We start from the raw sequence: 12,319 nt of genomic DNA, 5'->3' as shown, positions 1-12,319 counted from the left end.
GCCCCTGTGTTCAAAAAATCATACTTAACAATTTCTGCCATCTCCAAAGAGATCCTACCACGAAGCACATTTTTACTTCCCCCCCACTCCAAAATACTCCACTTTCTCCAGTGATCACTCCCTCCATGATCCATTCATGCCTCCCCACTAATCTCCCTCCAACACTTAACCCTACAAGTTCTAAGGCAAAATGTTTCTGTCTGAGCGGACAGCTACCAGACACGTTTTCTGTGTTTTTGATGGCTGTATCTAGCATAACATTTGTTTCCTCCCACTTTCCAGAAGATCATAAGATATAGAAGCAGATGTAGACCATTCAGCCCATTGAGTCTGATCTGCCATTTGCTCAAGGCTGACTTATTTTCCCTCTCAGCCTCACTCTCCTGCCCTGTCTTTGATTTCCTTACTAATCAAGAACCTGTCAACCTTCACTTTAAATATAGCGATGACTTGTCCTCCACAGCCATCTGTGGCAATGAATTACAGAGATTCACCACCCTCTGGGTGAAGAAATTCCCCCTCATCTCTGTTCTAAAAGGACGTCCTTGTGTTCTGAGGCCCTAGGGTATTCATGTACAGGAAACATCGTCTATACCCTTTCAATTTTCCACACAACTGCTGATGGGATATCAGTAACTCCACTCAGATCACATTAACTTTAGATTGATTTCAACGAGACACTCAATTCCCCATCGCATACTCTACCTCTGTTTCACTGGCCCACTATTCCCATCCAACACTTCATTGTACTGTGTATACTTCTGGCTGAGTATCAAAGGAATCACTTGTAAGACCCAAGGTTTGGACGATTTAAGCATTGGGTCAGATTGAAAAGGTCAGGGTATCGAGGCTGCAGGCGAGGAACTGGCCAGTTCAGCTCACTGCTCCATGAAGGTTACTTGTCTGTGCATTAAACTGGGGTTGCGGTCTGCCATTATTGGGCTCTTGAATTGACTGCAGTGATGACTGGCTTCGTGGCTGTGGACTCACTTTTGGGAAGGTCTGAATATCATTTGCTTGCTTTTATTGTTTGCACGATTTGTTCTTTCTCTGCACACTAGGTCTTTCTTTTAAATGTGTTCTGTTGGGGTTTCTTTGTTTTGTGGCTGTCTGTAAGGAGACAAACCTCAAGGCTGGATGTAATATATATACAGTACTTCGATAATAAATGTACTTTGAACTTCTTCCTTTTAACAGCATGGAATAAACATAAAAATTAGAAACATTTCTTTTTGTTAATGTTTTGTTTGCTGTTACTTTTTTATTTTTGTTTATTTGTTGAGATACTTCGCGGAATAGGCCCTTCTGGCCCTTCAAGTCATGCGCCCAGAAATCCCCAATTTAACCCTAGCCTAACCACGGGACCATTTACAGTGACCAATTAACCTACGATCCAGTACGTCTTTGGAATGTGGGAGGAAGCCGAAGCATTGGAGAAACACTGTCATGGGGAGAACTCACAAACTCCTCACAGACAATGGCGGGAAATGAACCTGGGTTGCTAGTATGGTAAAGCGTTGTGCTCATCACTATGCTACCATGCCGCCCCAAAACACAAATTGTATGTGATTCAGACAGTTTGGCTGATAAGAGTTGAACTGCTCCAGAGTGCATTGGGGGTGCTAAGTCCCAGAGCAAAGAACGCTAGAGATTTCCTGACGTTACATCTTTCCTTGATGGTTGCGTTCAATGAGTGGGGTTGAATCAGACTGATGAATGTCACCCAGAACCTGCAACCACCATCCTTGTGAAATCTCTGAAGACTGCTGAGGCTGAGCCCATGAATGAACACTACTCACTACTTGCTCTCTTTTTGCACTGCTTGTTAATTTTATATAAATTTATACTCTTATTTTAATTTACAGTAATTTTTGTCTGTACTGCTGCTGCAAAACAATAAATTTCACAATGTATATCCATGAAGATAAACCTGATTTTGACTCTGAATCTTGGCCTTTCTCTTCCCAGGACTGAATCTGTGGCTGAGAAAATGTTAACAAATTGGTTTGCATTCCTTCTGCATAAATTCCTGAAGGTAGGTACAGATCATCTCTAACACATCTGACCGCAGTTAAATGTTGAATTTGCTTCTCACCGGCAATTTGTAAGATCATATTTCACATTAAACAATCTGAAAATCAGTCTTAGGCAATATTGCATTTCCCCTTGGGAGTTTGGTTCTTATTGGAAACACTTGTAATTGAAACTGTGAAAACAGATCAATTTCAGGGCAAGGAATTTCAGAGAGTAATTCTGAAGACATATCCTTCTTTTAAAAATTATGTTTACTTTCAGTAGGTATCCATAGAAAAGTATTCCAAAATACGTCTTAATTCAGAGTCTAGCATGGAAACATCAATGCCTTGAACTTAAAATCCTACAAAAAGTAGTGGATACGGTCACTGGTAAAATCTGCCCCACCAGTGAGCACGTCTACACAGGGTGTTGTCGCAGGAAAGCAGCACCCATCATTGGGGCCCCCTTCACCCAGGTCATGCTCTCTCCTCACTGCTCCCATTGGGAAGGAGGTACAGGAGCCTTAGGACTCACACCACCAGGTTCAGGAATGGTTATTACCCCTCAACCATCAGGCTCTTGAACTTCACTCGCCCCATCACTGAAACTTTCCCACAACCAATGGACTCACTTTCGAGAGCTTTTCATCTCATGTTGTCAATATTTATTGTTTATTTATTGTTATTATTATTATTTCTTTCTTTTAGTATTTGCCCAGTTTGGTGTCTTCTGCACTCCGGTTAAATGCCCCAGTTGGATGGTCTTTCATTGATTCTACATGGTCATTATTCTATAGATTTATTGAGTATGCCCACAAGGAAATGAATCTCAAGTTGTATATGATAACATGTATGCACTTTCAAAATAAAATTTACTTTGAATTTTGAGCTTTGAAATGCAGCTTCAGGTAGAAACAGCACTTTATCCTACAGGAGCGGAGGTACCTGTAGATACATTAGTCACCTGTGACCTATGAACTTTAATCTCTCTGAACACATTGCTCAATGTGTTAGTCATCCAGCTTTCTCCCAGTTCTCTCCTCTCTGAACTGTGGCCTCCAGGAGGCTGTTTTGACTTTGCTTCTGAAATTGGAAGTGGTCTCCCTGCGGCTCTGGATGTTGGATGCCCACAGAGTCCACCTCAGCCAAAGTATCACGGTCTGGTGGCAGTGGGAAATGTTTCGTCAGATACAAAACAGGCCAGTTGGTCTCTCCCAGGTCCCTGACACTTCATGCACAGGTAGCACTCAACGATGGGACTGTGTATGTGCCACATTATTGCGCACTGATACGTTCTCAGTCAGTGTCTCCTAGAGAAGTCCTGAATCGCGCTGGGAGGTTGGCGGTTGGTGTTGCACAGATCAAACACCGGGTAGTACAGGTTGACTGCAGGGTGAATGTTTCCGTTGGATTTTTCAGGAGTGTGCAGGGGAGCCACTGTTCATGTTATACTGTGCGATCAAGCAGCAAATGGAGAAGGGACCAATTGATGCAATCACAGGGGAGGCACGCTACTCACTCAGTGAGGATAAATTAATCCGACAGCAGACCGAGTACAAGACACTGGTGAGTTCACTCTCAAGCTCCTGCTTGGGAATCTGCATGAACACAGACACTTGAAACTGAACTTATGCTATGCCAGCCTCCATTCATTGTAAGTGGGAGAGATGGCCAGGGTTCAGAGGGTCCAAAGTATTTCCAACTCCTAATCCCATTACACTGACTGTCCAAACCGGTCGGTACGCTGACCCGTGTCCACCTTCTCCCCATGGAGGCCATCATCAGAATTTCATGTTTCCTGCAGTACTTCGGTCAGGACATGGCATGGAATGACAGGGAGGTTGTCCTCAGATCAAGCAACCACTGGTGACAAGGATCCAGTCCAACTTTCAGGGAGACACATTGGTCACTGCTGTGTTTCACTCATTTCCCCTTCCTGATCAGCTGACATGCTCTTGTTTCTCACACCATCTCTCGGCTGCTATTGGGTTCAAGGTGCATGTCCCACCTATCCCACTTATGATCTGATTATTGTCTTTTATTTGCTTTTAGATTCTGAACTGTGTGAATCCAGAGAATGAGAACAGCCCAGAGATTCCAGTGAAGGTTCTGAACTGTGACACCATCACCCAGGTGAAAGAGAAAATCCTGGACTCCACATACAAAAATGTTCCATATTCACAGAGGCCACGAGCCATTGATATGGACCTAGGTATGGCACTCACATAGTCTTCCTGGTTAGTCCTTGGAGGAAGCATGTTCATCCCTCAGAGCAGGAGGGAGGGAGGGTGAAAGAGAGAGAGAGAGAGAAAAGAAAAAGTATTTGCCTTCCTCACTACTGACTTAACCTGTAAATTAACCTTAACCTTTAGGGGATCCTGCACATGGACCTTTGCATCTCTTTTTTTTAATTTTCTCTTTATTTAGAAAATAGTCAAACCTTTCATTTCTTCTGTGCATAACCATACACTTCCCGACACTGTATCCATCTGCCATTTCTTTGCCCATTCTCCTAATCCATCTGTCCTTCTGTAGCCTCTCTAATTCCTCAAAACTACCTGCCCCTCCACCTATCTTCATACTGTCTGCAAACTTTGCAACAAAGCCATCGATTGGCATAAAATATTAAAGGAATCAGCCCAACACAGACCCCTGTGGAACACCACTACTCACCGGCAGACAACCAGAAAAGGCTCCCTTTCTTCCCTCTCTTTGCCTCCTGCCAGTCAGACATTGCTTTACCCATGCTAGAAACTTTCCTGTAATACAATAGGTTATAGCTTGTTAGGCAGCCTCATGAGTGACACCTTGTTAAAGACCTTCTGAAAATCCAAGTACACAATATCAACTGATTCTCCTTTGTCTAACCTGCTTGTTATTTCTTCAAAGAATTCCCAACTGATTTGTCAGACAAGATTTTCCCTTGAGAAGCCATGCTGACTATGGCCTATTTTATCATGTGCCTCCAAGTACCCTGAGACCTCATCATTAATAATTGACTCCAACATCTTCCCAACCACTGAGGTCGGACTAACTGGCATATGTTTCCTTTCTTTGTCTTCTCGCCTTTCTCGAAGAGTCGAATGACATTTGCAGTTTTCCAGTCTTCCAGAACCATTCCAGAATCTAGTGATTCCTGAAAACTCATTGCTAATGCCTCCACAATCTCTTCAGCTACCTCTTTCAGAACTCTGGTGTGTAGGCACTGATTGTGGAGAAGCTGTAAACTGCTTGATGTTAGCGATGAGGCAGAGGGGTGTACATTACTGATGGGGTGTGGGTGGGGAATTGCAGTACTCTTGGAGTGTTGGTGGTAGCTTACAGTACTGCTGAGGATGTATCTCTGCATCAGGGAGGGAAGGGGGTGAATGGTACAAATGTAAGTGTACAGTACTGATAGGGTGTTGGGGATGTACAGTACAGATGATACAGTGCCTAAGAAGAGTAGTGTGAGCTGCCTTAATGACTATTGTCCAGTAGCACTCACATCTACCATGATGAAATGCTTTGAGAGGTTGCTCATGGCTGGAATCAACTCCTACCTCTGCAAGGACCTGGACCCACTGCAATTTTCCTGTCACCACAATAGGTCTACAGCAGACACAATCTCAATGGCTCTTCACACTGCTTTAGATCACCTAGACAACACAAACACCTATTCCAGGATGCAGTTCATTAACTATAGTTCAGCATTTAATACCATCATTCCCACAGTCCTGATCAATAAGCTACAGAACCTGGGCCTCTGTACCTCCCTCTGCAATTGGATCCCTGACCTCCTAACCGGAAGACCAAATTCTGTGCGGATTGCTGATCATATATCCTCCTCGCTGACGATCAACACTGGTGCACATCAGGGGTGCGTGCTTAGCCCACTGCTCTGCTCTCTATATACAAATGACTGTGTGGCTAAGCATAGCTCAAATACCATCTATAAATTTGCTGATGATACAACCATTGTTGGTAGAATCTCAGATGGAGATGAGAGGGCGTACAGGAGCAAGATATACCAGATAGTTGAGTGGTGTCGCACCGACAATCTAGCACTCAGTGTCAATTAGATGAAAGAGCTGCTTGTGGACTTCAGGAAGAGTAAGCCAATGGAACACCTACCGATCCTCAAAGAGGGATCAGAAATGGAGAGAGTGAGCATTTTCAAGTTCCTGGGTGTCAAGATCTCTGAAGATCTAACCTGGACACAAAATATTGATGCAGCTATAAAGAAGGCAAGGCAGTGGCTATATTTCATTCAAATTTTGAAGAGATTTGGTTTGTCACCTAAGACCCTCAAAAACTTCTGGAGATGTACAGTGGAGAGCATTTTGATAGGCTGCATCACTGTCTCATATGGGGGGGTGGGGGGTGGCTACACAGGACCAAAAGATGCTACAGAAAATTATAAAATTAGTCAGTCCATATTGGGTACCAGAGTTCTTAGTATCCAAGGCATCTTCAAGGAGTGATGCCTCAGAAAGGCACTGTCCGTTATTAAGGACCCCATAACCCAGGACATGCCCTCTTCTCTTGTTACTGTCAGGGAGGAGGTACAGGAGCCTGAAAACACACACTCAATGATTCAGGAACAGTTTCTTCCCCTCTGCCATCAGATTTCTGAATGGACATTGAACCCTTGAACACTCCCGCACTTTTTTATTCATTATTTCTGCGTTTGCACTATTATTAATTTAACTATTTAATATATATGCTTACCGTAATTGATTTACTTATTTTTTTTTCTGTCTATGTTATCATGATTACATCATACTGCCTCTACTAAGTGAACAAATTTCACAACACGTGCCGGTGGTAATAAACCTGATTCTGATGGGGTGTAGGTGAGGGTGTACAATACTAATGGGCTGTACTGAGGGGAGTGTACAGTACACACGTAGTGTACTGATGGGGTGTTGGTGTGGGTGTACGGTACTAATGGGCTGTACTGAGAGGAGTGTACAGTACACACGTAGTGTACTGATGGGGTGTTGGTGTGGGTGTACAGTACTAATGGGCTGTACTGAGAGGAGTGTACAGTACACATGTGGTGTACTGGCAGGCTGTTGGTGCAGATGTACAGCACCAATGGGGTGTACTGATAGGGGTCTATTGTACACACGTAGTGTACTGACGGGGTGTTGGTGTGGGTGTACGGTACTAATGGGCTGTACTGAGAGGAGTGTACAGTACACACGTAGTGTACTGATGAGGTGTTGGTGTGGGTGTACAGTACTAATGGGCTGTACTGAGAGGAGTGCACAGTACACATGTGGTGTACTGGCAGGCTGTTGGTGCAGATGTACAGCACCAATGGGGTGTACTGATAGGGGTCTATTGTACACACGTAGTGTACTGACGGGGTGTTGGTGTGGGTGTACGGCATCGATGGGGTGTACTGATTGGGGTCTACGGTACTGATGAGTGTGTATCTCTGCAGAGTGGCGTCAGGGAAGGATGGCTCGCGTGGTTCTGCAGGATGAAGATATTACCACCAAGATCGAGTGTGACTGGAAACGTTTGAACACGTTGGTGCACTATCAGGTAATGAGTCCACCCCAATGCACACACACGGTTATCTGCTCCAAACTAACACTGCTCACACTCAGTCTCTGCACGTCCTTAACTCAGAATGAAAGATGACCTTTATGGGTTATGATTATGAAGACACGCAGTCCTCTTTTATTGTCTTTTAGTAATGCATGCATTAAGAAATGATACAATGTTTCCTCTGGTGTGATATCACAAAACACAGGACAGACCAAGACTGAAAAAAAAACTAACAAAACCACATAATTATAACATATAGTTACAACAGTGCAAAAATACCATAACTTGATGAAGAAGTCCATGAGCACAGTAAAAGTTCAAAGTCTCTCAAATGTCCCACATCTCACGCAGATGGGAGAAGGAAGAAAAACTCTCCCTGCCATACCTGACCACAGTCCGACTCTGAGTCATCCGAAAACTTCGAGCTCTGATCAGCCCTCCGACACCGAGTACCGAGCACCATCCCTATTCGAGCGATTCGACCTCCATCTCGGTCACCAACAGTAGGCAAAGCCGGGGATTTTGAGGCCTTCTCTCTGAAAGATTCCTGACCATGCAGTAATGACAGCGGCGAAAGAGCGTTTCAGAAATTTTTCCAGATGTTCCTCTGTGCTTTCACATCTGTCTCCATCAAATCAGAATTATCCACGGCCCCTATTTAACGGATACATTATCATTTTTCACTGGAGGGCTGCGCATGCTGATTCCGGAGTCTGAAGTCTGTGGACTTAACGTCTTCAGTGGCCTTTTCTCCAAGATTAACCCCCGAGATTAAACACTGCCTCACTTAATGTAGACTCCAGCAACGCTCTGCAGATGACCAAAGGCATGGGTTGGCCTAACATGGACCCAGCAAGGAGCTACCATGTTTATCCAGCCCTCATCCTTCTCCATTTCTCATCCAAATCCTCCTGCTTTCCCTGATTCCTCAGATGTGTTGAGGAAGGCATAGGAATACTTGCCTCCATTAGATGGAACAACTTTGGAAATCGTTGGTTAGGTCTCAGCTGGAAACCACACCATAGAACGAGGTTCAATACAAAGGAGAGGGTCCAGGCAACAAAATTCTTCTGCACCCTCTCTAATGCCTCTACATCCTTCCTGTAATAGGGTGACCAGAACTACAACAATGCTCCAAGTGTGGCCTAACTATAAAGTTTTATCCAGCTGCAGCATCACTTCCCAATTTTTATATTCAACACCCGGCCAGTGAAGGTAAGTGTGTAGTATGCCTTCTTTACCGCCAGATTGACTTGTGTTTCCACTTTGCACTCGCACCCTGTGATCCCCCTGTACGTCAACGCCACCTAATGGTCCCCCATTTACTTTGAACTTGGTCCTCTCATTTGATCTTCCAAAATGTACACCTACCTCACACTTCGTGAAGATTAGACACCATCTGCCATTCTCTGACCAAATTTCCAACTCATCTATATCCTGCTGATTCCTTTGGCATCCTTCCTCACTATTCACAGCTCCACTAATAGTTGTGTTCTCTGCAAGCCTACTGATCAGCCCACCTCCATTCTCACCTGAATCATTCATCGTATCAGAAACCACAGGGGTCCCAGCATTGAACACGACTGGTCATAGACTGCTGCGTCAGCCTACAGTTGGATCCTGATGCTAAAATTTGGACAAACTTCAATAGATGCATAGTGGAGAGTATATTGACTGGTTGTATCGCAGCCTGGTATAAAAACATCAATGCCCTTGAAAGAAAAATCCCACAAATAGTAGTGGATACAGCTCAGTCCATCACGGGTAAAACCCTCCCCACCATTGACCACATTTACATGAGACACTGTTGCAGGAAAGCAGCATACATCATCAGGGACCCCACCACCCAGGACATGCTCTCTTCTCGCTGCTGCCATCAGAAAGGAGGTACAGGGGCCTCAGGACTCACATCACCAAGTTCAGGAACAGTTATTACCCCTCAACCATCAGGCTCCTGAACCAAAGGTGATAACTTCACTCAACTTTACTTGCCCCATCATTGATATGTTTCCACAACCAATGGACTCACTTTCAAAGACTCTTCATCTCATGTTGTTGATATTTATTACTTATTTATTTATGATTGTTATAATTTCTTTCTTTTAGTATTTGCAGTTTGTTATCTTTTTCACTGGTTGAATGCCCAGATTGGTGCTGTCTTTCATTGGTTCTGTTATGGTTATTATTCTATAGATTTATTGAGAATGCCTACAAGGAAATGAATCTCAGGGTTGTCTATGGTGACATAAATGCACTTTAATGGTAAATTTATTGTGAACTTTGCAATCCAAAGTTTTTTTGGAAGTCAAGAGTGAGGTATAATCTTGTTGCTTATGTCCATTTTATTGTCACAAGAACAGAGAAGAAGAAGGCGAAGTGTTGAGAGAAACCAAAACAAGGGAACGGACTAAAAGGTCATCGTGGTCTTCTCATACGAGACTAGAGATAAACAGAAGTTCCATCGATCATAGTTCACCAATAAGATAGCCAGATTCAAGTAATATGACCTTCGCCACTGAAACCAAGAAGTTTCCAGGAAAGTACCATGCACTGTAATCACTGATACAATTACAAGTAGATAGGTGATTATGTAAAAATACAAACAAGCATAAGAAAGTTATTCTACAAGAAAAATAGCGATCCTACAGCCCAATCCAACACTACCACGAGGCACCTTATAAAATCCCTTACTGAAGTCCAAGTAGACAACATCCACTGCCTATGCTCATTGATCATCTGATGATTGACCATTGACCTTTTGCACACAGAAGACGGTTGGACTCTGTAACGTGTTGCCTGAGGAAATGATGGAAGCAGAGACTCTCAGAGTATTGAAGAAGTATTTAGATTAATACGCTACTCATCAAGACAGAGAAGGGAACGGGCTGCGTGCTGGAAAATGAATTACTATTCAATGGATGCCAAGGGAGCTGTGGGCTGAAGCCTCTGACCATTGTTTCTCTCCACCCCACGACAGCCCACCAGTGTTCCTGAAATTACACGGCTGTCCGTTCTGTTCTATGTACTACCTTCAGTGCTCACCTGTGGCTGAAGATTTACTCAGACAACTTGACAGCTATCTTTCAGATCATTGTCAGGGACTTTAATCATGCTTGTTTGAAAAAACCTCTGCACAGTTATCATTAGCAGATCACCTGCAGCACCAGGGGTCCCAACACACTCGACCGCTACTACACTACCATCAGGAATGCCTACCTTTTCATTCTTAGACCACATTTTGGTAAACTGATCATTTGATCTTCCTCCTCTTACCTGCATACAGACAGAAGGTAAAGAGCAAGGCTCTAGTAGTAGGGAGAGGTGGTTGGGGAGGCGGCGGGGGGGAGCTACAGGATTGTTTCGGGGTTGGTGGACTGGGCTGTGTTCAAGGACTTATCAGAGAATCTAAACGGATACAACACAGTTATACTGACTTTATAAAAACAGTCATAGACAAGTTTGTTTCCACAAAATCATTCATAGTCTTCCCTAACCAGAAGCCCTGGATGAACTATTAGATCTGCAATCTGCTGAGGGCCAGATCAGTGGCATTCAGGTCTGGAGACCATGTAAAAATACAAGAGTTCCAGGTGCAATTTCCAGAAAGCCATCTCATGTGTAAAGTGGCAATTCCGATCCAAACTTGAATCTCTGAAGGATGATCAACAGCTGTGGAAGAGCTTGAATGCCATTACTTCTTACCAAGTGAAACCAACCGACAGAGGCAACAAACAGGTTTCGCTCCCAAATGAGCTCAGTGCCTTTTTTCGCTCTCCTTGACCATCAAATCATGAAGGAAGTAACACATGCAAAATGCTGGAGGAACTCAGCAGGCCAGGCGGCATCTATGGAAAAGAGTAAACAGGTGACGTTTCTTGTGAGGCCCTTCATCAGGGAGGTGGAAGACCTTCATGAACTCCCACAGCCACCAGTGACCCTGTTATTTCAATCTCTGAGCTCTACATAAGAGCATCTTTCAGGAGGGTGAAGCCATGGAAAGTATCCATCCCAGACGGGGTGCCTGGCTGAGTAAGAAAGACCTGTGCTGACTAGAGTGTTCACTGATATTGTTAGCCTCCTGCTTTGGCAGTCTGAGGTACCCAACTGCTTCAAGCAGGCTTCAATTATACCAGTACCTGAGAAGAACGTGGAAACCTGCCTCAATGACTAACATCCACTGTGATGAAGTTCTTTGAGAGATTGCTGATGAAACCTGCCTAAGAAGTGACTTGGATCCGCTCCAATTATCTTCTTCAACAGGTCAACAGCAGATGCCATCTCACTGGCTCTTCACTCAACCTTGGAACATCTGCACAACAGAGATGCATACATCAGGATGCTCTCCATTGTCTACAGCTCGGCATTCAGTACCATCATCCCCTCAAAACTAATCAATGAGCTTCAAGACCTAGGTCTCAATACCTCCATGTGCAATTGGATTCTGGATTTCCTTACTTGCAGGCCCCAGTCAGTTTGGATTGGCAAGAACACCTGCTCCACAATCTCCACCAGCACAGATGCCCCTTGCTCTACTCATAGTTATGACTGAGGCTAATAACAGCTCCAAACCCAAATTCAAGTCTGATGATGTCACCACAATCACAGGCTGAATCAAAATTGGTGATGTATCAGCATAGAGGAGGGAGATCGAAAACCTGGCTGAGTGGTGCCTCCACAACAACCTCTCACTCAATGTCAGTAAGACCATGGAGCTGATTATTGAGTGGGGAGGAGGATATGGGAGGTCCACGAGCCAGTTCTTA

General features: G+C 44.2%; 1 protein-coding gene across 8 annotated transcripts in view; it reads left to right on the top strand.

The window, feature by feature from the left end:
• The window catches only part of plxna2 (plexin A2), a 565,853-nt gene that overhangs the window by 517,880 nt on the left and 35,654 nt on the right, over positions 1-12,319 (top strand). For 5 of the 8 annotated variants that reach the window (XM_072279001.1, XM_072279002.1, XM_072279005.1 and 2 more), the window contains exons 23-26: positions 1,969-2,035; positions 3,435-3,581; positions 4,068-4,227; positions 7,447-7,550. In XM_072279001.1, the coding sequence (XP_072135102.1) occupies positions 1,969-2,035; positions 3,435-3,581; positions 4,068-4,227; positions 7,447-7,550 (478 nt within the window). Of the gene's footprint in view, positions 1-1,968; positions 2,036-3,434; positions 3,582-4,067; positions 4,228-7,446; positions 7,551-9,911; positions 10,135-12,319 lie in introns of those variants that run through there. The other 3 variants (XM_072279006.1, XM_072279008.1, XM_072279007.1) reach the window with 3 other exon arrangements.

Source organism: Mobula birostris, chromosome 14 (assembly GCF_030028105.1).
Source record: "Mobula birostris isolate sMobBir1 chromosome 14, sMobBir1.hap1, whole genome shotgun sequence".
In the NCBI taxonomy this organism is placed as follows: domain Eukaryota; kingdom Metazoa; phylum Chordata; class Chondrichthyes; order Myliobatiformes; family Myliobatidae; genus Mobula; species Mobula birostris.
This window is presented reverse-complemented; position numbering and strand designations above follow the sequence as displayed.